This window comes from Pseudophryne corroboree, chromosome 2 (assembly GCF_028390025.1).
Source record: "Pseudophryne corroboree isolate aPseCor3 chromosome 2, aPseCor3.hap2, whole genome shotgun sequence".
NCBI classification, from domain to species: domain Eukaryota; kingdom Metazoa; phylum Chordata; class Amphibia; order Anura; family Myobatrachidae; genus Pseudophryne; species Pseudophryne corroboree.
In genome coordinates, this window is record NC_086445.1 from 90,038,822 (window position 1) to 90,051,006 (window position 12,185).

The window sequence follows — 12,185 nt, forward strand, 5'->3', positions numbered from 1 at the left end:
TACCTGGTGTGCACTGGCTCCTCCCTCTATGACCCTCCTCCAGACCTCAGTTAGAATTTTGTGCCCGGCCGAGCTGGATGCACACTAGGGGCTCTCCTGAGCTCTTAGAAAAGAAAGTTATATTTAGGTTTTTTATTTTCAGTGAGATCTGCTGGCAACAGACTCACTGCTACGAGGGACTTAGGGGAGAGAAGCGGACCTACCTGCTTGCAGCTAGCTTGGGCTTCTTAGGCTACTGGACACCATTAGCTCCAGAGGGATCGAACACAGGCCCAGCCTCGGTCGTCCGGTCCCGGAGCCGCGCCGCCGTCCCCCTTGCAAAGCCAGAAGCAAGAAGATGTTCCTGAAAATCGGCGGCAGAAGACTTCGGTCTTCATTAAGGTAGCGCACAGCACTGCAGCTGTGCGCCATTGCTCCCCATGCACACCACACACTCCGGTCAATGATGGGTGCAGGGCGCTGGGGGGGGGGGGCGCCCTGGGGCTGCAATAAGAGTACCTTACTGGCAAAATAACACATAATATAGTCATTAAGACTATATATGTGTAAAATCCCCTGCCATATATTCCATAAAAAAGCGGGTGAAGCCCGCCGAGAAAGGGGCGGGGCTATCTCCCTCAGCACACTGGCGCCATTTCCTCTCACAGCTCCGCTGGAAGGACGCTCCCATGGCTCTCCCCTGCAGTTTCCAGACTTCATAGGGTAAAAAAGAGAGGGGGGCACTAAATTTAGGCGCAGTATCTGTATATTAATAGCAGCTATAAGGGAAAAATCACTGTATGTATAGTGTGAATCCCTACATTATATATAGCGCTCTGGTGTGTGCTGGCATACTCTCTCTCTGTCTCCCCAAAGGACTTTGTGGGGTCCTGTCCTCAGTCAGAGCATTCCCTGTGTGTGTGTGTGCGTGTGTCGGTACGGCTGTGTCGACATGCTTGATGAGGAGGCTTATGTGGAGGCGGAGCAGGTGCCGATAAATGTGATGTCACCCCCTGCGGGGTCGACACCTGAGTGGATGGTTATGTGGAAGGAATTACGCGACAGTGTCAACTCCTTACATAAAAGGTTTGACGACATAGCAGATGTGGGACAGCCGGCTTCTCAGCCTGTGCCTGCCCAGACGTCTCAAAAGTCATCAGGGGCTCTAAAACGCCCGCTACCTCAGATGGCAGACACAGATGTCGACACGGATACTGACTCCAGTGTCGACGATGATGAGACTAGTGTACATTCCAATAGAGCCACCCGTTACATGATTACGGCAATGAAAAATGTGTTGCATATTTCTGATATTACCCCAGGTACCACAAAAAAGGGTATTATGTTTGGGGAGAAAAAACTACCAGTGGTTTCTCTGACGTCCTAAGTGGATGCTGGGACTCCGTAAGGACCATGGGGAATAGCGGCTCCGCAGGAGACTGGGCACAACTAAAGAAAGCTTTAGGACTACCTGGTGTGCACTGGCTCCTCCCTCTATGACCCTCCTCCAGACCTCAGTTAGAATCTTGTGCCCGGCTGAGCTGGATGCACACTAGGGGCTCTCCTGAGCTCCTAGAAAAGAAAGTATAATTTTAGGTTTTTTTATTTTCAGTGAGATCTGCTGGCAACAGACTCACTGCTACGAGGGACTAAGGGGAGAAGAAGCGAACCTACCTGCTTGCAGCTAGCTTGGGCTTCTTAGGCTACTGGACACCATTAGCTCCAGAGGGATCGAACACAGGGCCCGACCTCGATCGTCCGGTCCCGGAGCCCTGCCGCCGTCCCCCTTACAGAGCCAGAAACAAGAAGATGGTCCTGGAAATCGGCGGCAGAGGACTTCGGTCTTCAACAAGGTAGCGCACAGCACTGCAGCTGTGCGCCATTGCTCCTCATGCACACCTCACACTCCGGTCACTGATGGGTGCAGGGCGCTGGGGGGGGGCGCCCTGAGCAGCAATATTAAACACCTTGCTGGCATAAAAATCACATAATATAGTCCTAGAGGCTATATATGTGAAAAATACCCCTGCCAGATATCTATAAAAAAGCGGGAGAAGTCCGCCGAAAAAGGGGCGGGGCTATCTCCCTCAGCACACTGGCGCCATTTTCCCTCACAGCTCCGCTGGAAGGATCGCTCCCAGGCTCTCCCCTGCAGTTTCCAGACTACATAGGGTAAAAAAGAGAGGGGGGGCACTAAATTTAGGCGCAATATTGTGTATACAAGCAGCTATTGGGAAAAATCACTCAGTTATAGTGTTAATCACTGTGTTATATAGCGCTGTTGGTGTGTGCTGGCATACTCTCTCTCTGTCTCCCCAAAGGGCTTTGTGGGGTCCTGTCCTCAGTCAGAGCATTCCCTGTGTGTGTTGGTACGGCTGTGTCGATAAATGTGATGTCACCCCCTGCGGGGCCGACACCTGAGTGGATGGACTTGTGGAAGGAATTACGTGAAAGTGTCAGCTCCTTACATAAAAGGTTTGACGACATATCAGATGTGGGACAGCCAGCTTCTCAGCTTGTGCCTGCCCAGCTGTCTCAAAAGCCATCAGGGGCTCTTAAACGCCCGCTACCTCAGATGGCAGACACAGATATCGACACGGATACTGAATCCAGTGTCGACGACGATGAGACAAATGTACATTCCAATAGGGCCACACGTTACATGATTGAGGCAATGAAAAATGTGTTGCACATTTCTGATATTACCCCAGGAACCACAAAAAAGGGTATTATGTTTGGGGAGAAAAAAATACCAGTGGTTTTTCCCCCATCTGAGGAATTAAATGAGGTGTGTGAAGAAGCGTGGGCTTCCCCCGATAAGAAACTGGTAATTTCTAAAAAGTTACTAATGGCGTAACCTTTCCCGCCAGAGGACAGGTCACGTTGGGAGACATCCCCTAGGGTGGATAAAGCGCTCACACGTCTGTCAAAAAAGGTGGCACTACCGTCTCCGGACACGGCCGCCCTAAAGGAGCCTGCAGATAGAAAGCAGGAGGCTATCCTGAAGTCTGTATATACACACTCAGGTATTATACTGAGACCGGCTATTGCTTCAGCATGGATGTGCAGTGCTGCAGCTGCGTGGTCAGATTCCCTGTCGGAAAACATTGATACCCTAGACAGGGACACTATATTGCTAACCGTAGAGCATATTAAAGACGCTGTCTTGTACATGAGAGATGCACAGAGGGATATTTGCCGGCTGGCATCTAAAATAAACGCAATGTCCATTTCTGCCAGGAGAGGATTGTGGACTCGGCAGTGGACAGGAGATGCAGATTCTAAAAGGCACATGGAAGTATTGCCTTACAAGGGTGAGGAGTTGTTTGGGGATGGTCTCTTGGACCTCGTTTCCACAGCGACAGCTGGGAAGTCAGCATTTTTACCCCATGTTCCCTCACAGCCAAAGAAAGCACCGTATTATCAGGTACAGTCCTTTCGGCCCCAGAAAGGCAAGCGGGTTAGAGGCGCGTCCTTTCTGCCCAGAGGCAGAGGTAGAGGGAAAAAGCTACAACATACAGCCAGTTCCCAGGAACAAAAGTCCTCCCCCGCTTCCTCTAAGTCCACCGCACTCTGCAGCCACCACAGAAGAGACACCCTGGCCCTTGGGGACAGGGTGATCAGCCGATGCATCTGAAGATGCGATCCGGACCACTTGTCCAACAGATCCCACTGAAAGATCCTTGCATGGAACCTGCCGAAGGGAATGGCTTCGTATGAAGCAACCATCTTTCCCAGGACTCGCGTGCAGTGATGCACCGATACCTGTTTTGGTTTCAGGAGGTCCCTGACCAGAGATGCTAATTCCTGGGCCTTCTCCACCGGGAGAAACACCTTCTTCTGTTCTGTGTCCAGAATCATGCCCAGGAAAAGCAGACGCGTCTTAGGAATCAGCTGCGACTTTGGAACATTCAGAATCCAGCCGTGCTGTTGCAACACTTCCTGAGAGAGTGCTACGCTGATCAACAACTGCTCTCTGGACCTCGCCTTTATGAGGAGATCGTCCAAGTAGTAAGTACGGGATAACTATAACTCCCTTCTTCCGAAGGAGTATCATCATTTCGGCCATTACCTTGGTAAATATCCTCGGTGCCGTGGACAGGCCAAACGGCAACGTCTGGAACTGGTAATGACAGTCCTGTACCACAAACCTGAGGTACTCCTGGTGAAGTGGGTAAATGGGGACATGCAAGTAAGCATCCTTGATGTCCAGCGACACCATAAAATCCCCCTCTTCCAGGCTTGCAATAACCGCTCTGAGCGATTCCATTTTGAACTTGAATTTCTTTATATAAGTGTTCAAGGATTTTAAATTCAGAATGGGTCTCACCGAACCGTCCGGTTTCGGTACCACAAACATGGTGGAATAGTAACCCCTTCCCTGTTGAAGGAGGGGGACCCTAATAAGCACTTGCTGGAGGTACAGCTTGTGAATTGCCGCCATTACCAATTCCAGACGTTGCCGTTTGGTCTGTCCACGGCACCGAGGGTATTTACCAAAGTAATGGCCGAAATGATGATACTCCTTCGAAAGAAGGGAGTTATAATTATCCCATACTTGGACGATCTCCTTATAAAGGCGAGGTCCAGTGAGCAGTTGTTGGTCGGAGTAGCACTATCTCAGGAAGTGCTACAACAGCACGGCTGGATTCTGAATATTCCAAAGTCGCAGCTGGTTCCTACGACGCGTCTGCTGTTCCTGGGTATGATTCTGGACACAGAACAGAAGAAGGTGTTTCTCCCGGAGGAGAAGGCCAAGGAGTTGTCATCTCTGGTCAGAGACCTCCTGAAACCAAAACAGGTGTCGGTGCATCACTGCACGCGAGTCCTGGGAAAGATGGTAGCTTCTTACGAGGCAATTCCATTCGGCAGGTTCCATGCAAGGATCTTTCAGTGGGATCTGTTAGACAAGTGGTCCGGATCGCATCTTCAGATGCATCGGCTGATCACCCTGTCCCCGAGGGCCAGGGTGTCTCTGCTGTGGTGGCTGCAGAGTGCTCATCTTCTAGAGGGCCGCAGGTTCGGCATACAGGACTGGGTCCTGGTGACCACGGATGCAAGCCTCCGAGGTTGGGGGGCAGTCACTCAGGGAAGAAACTTCCAAGGACAATGGTCGAGTCAGGAGGCTTCCCTACACATAAATATTCTGGAACTAAGGGCCATTTACAATGCCCTAATTCAGGCAAGACCCCTGCTTCAAAACCAGCCGGTGCTGATTCAGTCAGACATCACGGCGGTCGCCCATGTAAACCGACAGGGCGGCACAAGAAGCAGGATGGCGATGGCAGAAGCCACAAGGATTCTCCGATGGGCGGAAAATCACGTGATAGCACTGTCAGCTGTGTTTATTCCGGGAGTGGACAACTGGGAAGCAGACTTCCTCAGCAGGCACGACCTCCACCCGGGAGAGTGGGGACTTCATCCAGAAGTCTTCCAACTGATTGTAAACCGTTGGGAAAGGCCACAGGTGGACATGATGGCGTCCCGCCTAAACAAAAAGCTAAAAAGATATTGCGCCAGGTCAAGGGACCCTCAGGCAATAGCTGTGGACGCTCTAGTGACACCGTGGGTGTACCAGTCGGTTTATGTGTTCCCTCCTCTTCCTCTCATACCAAAGGTGCTGAGGATAATAAGAAAGAGAGGAGTAAGAACTATACTCATCGTTCCGGATTGGCCAAGACGGACTTGGTACCCGGAACTGCAAGAAATGATCTCAGAGGACCCTTGGCCTCTGCCTCTCAGACAGGACCTGCTACAGCAGGGGCCCTGTCTGTTCCAAGACTTACCGCGGCTGCGTTTGACGGCATGGCGGTTGAACCCCGGATCCTGATGGAAAAGGGCATTCCGGTTGAAGTCCTTCCTACGCTGATAAAAGCAAGGAAAGATGTGACAGCAAAGCATTTTCACCGCATATGGCGAAAATATGTTGCTTGGTGTGAGGCTATGAAGGCCCCCACAGAAGAATTTCAGCTGGGTCGTTTTCTGCACTTCCTACAGTCAGGAGTGACTATGGGCCTAAAATTGGGTTCCATTAAAGTCCAGATTTCGGCCCTGTCTATTTTCTTTAAAAAAAAACTGGCTTCACTGCCTGAAGTTCAGACGTTTGTTAAGGGAGTGCTGCACATTCAGCCCCCTTTTGTGCCCCCGGTGGCACCTTGGGATCTCAACGTTGTGTTGGATTTCCTAAAATCACATTGGTTTGAGCCACTTCAGACCGTGGAATTAAAATATCTCACGTGGAAAGTGGTCATGATTTTGGCCTTGGCTTCGGCTAGGCGGGTGTCAGAATTGGCGGCTTTGTCTTGTAAAAGCCCCTATCTGATCTTCCATATGGACAGAGCAGAATTGAGGACGCGTCCCCAATTCCTCCCTAAGGTGGTATCAGCGTTACATTTGAACCAACCTATTGTGGTGCCTGCGGCTACTGGGGACTTGGAGGCCTCCAAGTTGCTGGACGTAGTCCGGGCCCTGAAAATCTATGTTTCCAGGACGGCTAGAGTCTGAAAGACTGACTCGCTGTTTATCCTGCATGCACCCAACAAGCTGGGTGCTCCTGCTTCTAAGCAGACTATTGCTCGCTGGATCTGCTCCACGATTCAACTTGCACATTCTGCGGCTGGACTGCCGCATCCTAAATCTGTGAAGGCCCATTCCACGAGGAAGGTGGGCTCTTCTTGGGCGGCTGCCCGAGGGGTCTCGGCTTTACAACTTTACCGAGCTGCTACCTGGTCTGGATCAAACACGTTTGCAAAATTCTACAAGTTTGATACCCTGGCTGAGGAGGACCTTGAGTTTGCTCATTCGGTGCTGCAGAGTCATCCACACTCTCCCGCCCGTTTGGGAGCTTTGGTATAATCCCCATGGTCCTTACGGAGTTCCCAGCATCCACTAGGACGTCAGAGAAAATAAGAATTTACTCACCGGTAATTCTATTTCTCGTAGTCCGTAGTGGATGCTGGGCGCCCATCCCAAGTGCGGATTGTCTGCAATACTTGTATATAGTTATTGCCTAACTAAAGGGTTATTGTTCTGAGCCATCTGTTCAGTGAGGCTCAGTTGTTATTCATACTGTTAACTGGGTATAGTTATCACGAGTTGTACGGTGTGATTGGTGTGGCTGGTATGAGTCTTACCCAGGATTCCAAATCCTTTCCTTGTTGTGTCAGCTCTTCCGGGCACAGTTTCCCTAACTGAGGTCTGGAGGAGGGGCATAGAGGGAGGAGCCAGTGCACACCAGTAGTCCTAATTCTTTCTTAGAGTGCCCAGTCTCCTGCGGAGCCCGTCTATTCCCCATGGTCCTTACGGAGTTCCCAGCATCCACTACGGACTACGAGAAATAGAATTACCGGTGAGTAAATTCTTATTATCTGATCTTCCATATGGACAGGGCAGAATTGAGGACTCGTCCCCAATTTCTCCCAAAGGTAATATCATCGTTTCATTTGAACCAACCTATTGTGGTGCCTGCGGCTACTCGGGACTTGGAGGACTCCAAGTTGCTGGACGTAGTCAGGGCTTTGAAAATATATGTTTCCAGAACGGCTGGAGTCAGGAAGACTGACTCGCTGTTTATCCTGCATGCACCCAACAAGCTGGGTGCTCCTGCTTCAAAGCAAACTATTGCTCGCTGGATCTGTACCACGATTCAGCTGGCTCATTCTGCGGCTGGATTGCCGCATCCAAAATCAGTAAAAGCCCATTCCACAAGGAAGGTGGGCTCTTCTTGGGCGGCTGCCCGAGGGGTCTCGGCTTTACAGCTTTGCCGAGCGGCTACTTGGTCGGGTTCAAATACCTTTGCAAAGTTCTACAAGTTTGATACCCTGGCTGAGGAGGACCTTGTGTTTGCTCATTCGGTGCTGCAGAGTCATCCGCACTCTCCCGCCCATTTGGGAGCTTTGGTATAATCCCCATGGTCCTTACGGAGTTCCCAGCATCCACTAGGACGTCAGAGAAAATAAGAATTTACTCACCGGTAATTCTATTTCTCGTAGTCCGTAGTGGATGCTGGGCGCCCGTCCCAAGTGCGGACTTTCTGCAATACGTGTATATAGTTATTGCTTAAATAAGGGTTATTGTTATGAGCCATCCGTTGAGTGAGGCTCAGTTGTTGTTCATACTGTTAACTGGGTAAGGTTATCACAAGTTGTACGGTGTGATTGGTGTGGCTGGTATGAGTCTTACCCTGGATTCCAAAAATCCTTTCCTTGTAATGTCAGCTCTTCCGGGCACAGTTTCCCTAACTGAGGTCTGGAGGAGGGGCATAGAGGGAGGAGCCAGTGCACACCAGATAGTACCTAATCTTTTCTTTAGAGTGCCCAGTCTCCTGCGGAGCCCGTCTATTCCCCATGGTCCTTACGGAGTGCCCAGCATCCACTACGGACTACGAGAAATAGAATTACCGGTGAGTAAATTCTTATTATTTATTATAACATGGCACATAACATAAATTATGACAAAAACATATAAATAAAGCTTCTGCTCCTGCTGTAAAATACTGGATAGAAACCACATAGATCTTAGCATACATTTATACCAAAGATTTGGAGTTTTTTAGGGGGTAGCCCAATATATAAAAAGTTTAGAATCAATGTTCAATCAGCATTCAGAAAGAAATGAACAGAGCGGTACCAGCAATTGTTTAAAATTTAATCTCACCACATACTGGTTGTTGATCCCTGCGTCCACGGATAGTGGTGGGTATTTAAAATATAAATCTAGAAAACCATTCCAGATCCGTTTAGTGACTTGATAATAAGTACACAAATGTAAGTACCTGTTGTTCAACATTTATTAGAAAATTCAAAAAGTTTAGTTTGCTTTTTTAACCAAATTTCAATTTTTGGTCATTTATGACCGGATACGGTTATTAGGTCGACACCACTTGGGTCAACAGTCATTAGGTCGAACACTATTGGTTGACATGCATTAGGTCGACAGGGTCACTGGGTCAATATGGTCATTAGACCGACATACACTAGGTCGACAGTTCAAAATGTCGACATGAGTTTTTCACATTTTTTTTTTATTTTACTTTTTTTTTTTTTAAATGTCATACTTTACGATCCACGTGGACTACAATTGGGAGCGGTAACCCGAACCATGGTGAGCAAAGCAAGCCATGCAAGGGGACACGGTGCACTAATTGGGGTTCCCCGTCACTTTACGAAGAAAACAACACCAAAAAATGTAAAAAATCTCATGTCAACCTTTTGACCTGTCGACCTAGTACATTGTCGATCTAATGACCCTGTCGACATAGCGACCCTGACAACCTAATTTATGTCGACCAATAGTGGTCGACCTAATGACTGTTGACCTAAGTTGTGTCGACCCAACGACACATACCCTTTATGACTTGCTGCTGGTACAAATAATTATTTACAAAATTGATGATAAGCGCCCAGAATTAGAGGGGTTAATACCCTTGCTATTTTTTTTTTCACAGTTGGGGGGCACATTTGTAAAAATAAAGAATTATCCTTTGCAAGAATAAAGACAAAAAGGGTGTGGCCTCATTGTAAGAAGCATGGCCTCACTACAAGGGGCATGGCCTTGTAGGAAAATACTACACCCTGAATTTTGCAACCTGCACGCCTAGACATTGACCACCACAGGAAAGAAAAAATCGTGATTCATGCCCCTTACATTATTTGTTATTTTTCCTCCTTATAGTAATGCCCATTATACATTATGTCACACACCGTACTGTCCATTACACATTATGCCACACACCGTACTGTCCATTACACATTATGCCACACACTGTAATGCCTGCCCATTACACATTATACCACATATCGTAATGCCCATTACACATTATGGCACACACCGTAATGCCATTACACAATATGCCACAAACCGTAATGCCCAAGACAGATTATGCCACACACTATAATGTTCATTACACATTATGCCACACACCGTAATGCCCATTACACATTATACCACACACCATAATGTACATTACACATTATGCCACACACCGTAATGCCCATTACACAATGGGGGTCATTCCGAGTTGTTCGCTCGCAAGCTGCTTTTAGCAGCTTTGCACACGCTAAGCCGCCGCCTACTGGGAGTGAATCTTAGCTTATCAAAATTGCGAACGAAAGATTTGCAATATTGCGATAAGACATCTCTGTGCAGTTTCTGAGTAACTCGAGACTTACTCGGCATCTGCGATCAGTTCAGTGCTTGTCGTTCCTGGTTTGACGTCACAAACACACCCAGCGTTCGCCCAGACACTCCTCCGTTTCTCCAGCCACTCCCGCGTTTTTCCCAGAAACGGTAGCGTTTTTTCGCACACACCCATAAAACGGCCAGTTTCCGCCCAGAAACACCCACTTCCTGTCAATCACATTACGATCACCAGAACGAAGAAAAAACCGTGAGTAAAATTCCTAACTGCATAGCAAATTTACTTGGCGCAGTGGCAGTGCGGACATTGCTCATGCGCACTAAGCGGAAAATCGCTGCGATGCGAAGAAATTTACCGAGCGAACAACTCGGAATGACCCCCAATATGCCACACACCGTAATGCCCATTACATAATATGTCACACACCATAATGCCCATTACACATTATGCCACACACCATAATGCCCTTTACACAATATGCCATACACAGTTATGGCCCTGACACCATTTTATGCCGCACATACAATAATGCTCCTTACAAATTATACCACACACCATAATGTACATTACAAATTATGCTACACACAGTAATGCCCATTACACAATATGCCACACACCATAATGCCCATTACACATTATGCCACACACCATAATGCCCTTTACACAATATGCCATACACAGTTATGGCCCTGACACCATTTTATGCCGCACATACAATAATGCTCCTTACAAATTATGCCACACAGTAAGGCTTCTTATTATTTTTAAATTACCTGCTCATTGTCAGGGGTTTCATGCTCATTGCCAAAGGTCTCATGCTCATTGCCAAGGGTTTCATGCATGTTGTCAGGGGTTTCAATCTCTGGGTTCTATGCTCAATGCTAGGGGACTCATGCTCTTTGCCAGGGGTTTCCTGCTCATTGCCAGGGGTTTCCTGCTCGCTGCCAGGGGTCTCATGCTCATTGTATGGGGTTTCCTGCTCGTTGCCTGGGGTGAGGGTGGGATCGGGCGTGAGTAAGCATACCAATAGCTCCCGAAGCCCACTCAGTGGTCTGAGAGCACCAGGGGCTGCGGAGGCGCTTCTGCCGGTAACAGTGTAAAAAACCTCTAAAAATGTCCGTCACTAAGTAGTAGACAGACGCTAGAGGTCCTTCTTGACATAGATTGTAAGTTCTGGGGGAGGGACTGGTGCGTGTAATATGGGTCTAATTCATGTTTGTACGCAATGCCAATGTTTTCGCACTGTGCACGTGCCAAGGTACCTCTGCGATCGCACTGACATTTTATATGCAGGGTGATTGACAGGAAGGGACCATTTGAGATAGGTAATGTGGGAGTGGTGGCAAAAATGCAGTTTTTGAGGCATATATCTGCCTTCAGCTGCGATCATGTACACAGAGAAACATGGCGCCAGGGCCGCTACTGCCGCAACCAGTCTGAGTAGCTATTGGTCACCCCTAGGTGTCGATGTTCCTCATTATTGCGTTGGTGCTACGTATAAGTATGCAAATGCAGAGGACTTTGCAATTGCTCCGGTGGGCGTCTATCTTCTTTCCTGGGCGGCAGCTCCACAGCAGTTCCACAGCTGCATTTGCACACAAACATGAATTAGGCCCTATGTGTGCTCTATATAAATATTTTCTAATAGTTTGGCAGTATACCTGGTTTGGTAGCTGATAACAAGCATTATGGGGTACTTTGGTAAATGCATTCAGCTTTTATGGCGGTCAGCTTCCAAACATAGCAACAGGTCCCAGTTGTGCTGGAAGCGGCCCAACCACACATCCTTTGTCCCCCTTTGCAACATGCTTCCAGGCGCAGTGCACAGTATTTCCCCCTATTTCTTTTTCCAAAGGGGGTGTGGCCACTCCTCCCAGATTTGGCCACTCCCCCTTCAGTACCCAGACCCTGTAGCTGTCTCAACAGCCCTGCACATACACATACTCCATCATGAAGTAGTTACCTCCTTGACTTCACAAAGGTAATACTTTCGTTAGAAGCTCTGCCAGAGAAAATTGTGCGGAGTTTCAGCCAATCATGCTGTTTTTTAACCATAAAAACACATTTA

The 12,185-nt window shown here is 48.4% G+C and overlaps 1 protein-coding gene across 1 annotated transcript in view; it reads right to left on the reverse strand.

Annotated features, from left to right (window-relative positions):
• Positions 1 to 10,959, reverse strand: part of LOC134990224 (trichohyalin-like) — a 56,331-nt gene extending 45,372 nt beyond the window's left edge. Inside the window, exon 1 of the mRNA XM_063950663.1 lies at positions 10,891 to 10,959. Within this exon, the coding sequence (XP_063806733.1) occupies positions 10,891 to 10,959 (69 nt within the window). The remainder of the gene's footprint in view (positions 1 to 10,890) is intronic.
• Between the last annotated feature and the right edge of the window lie 1,226 nt (positions 10,960 to 12,185).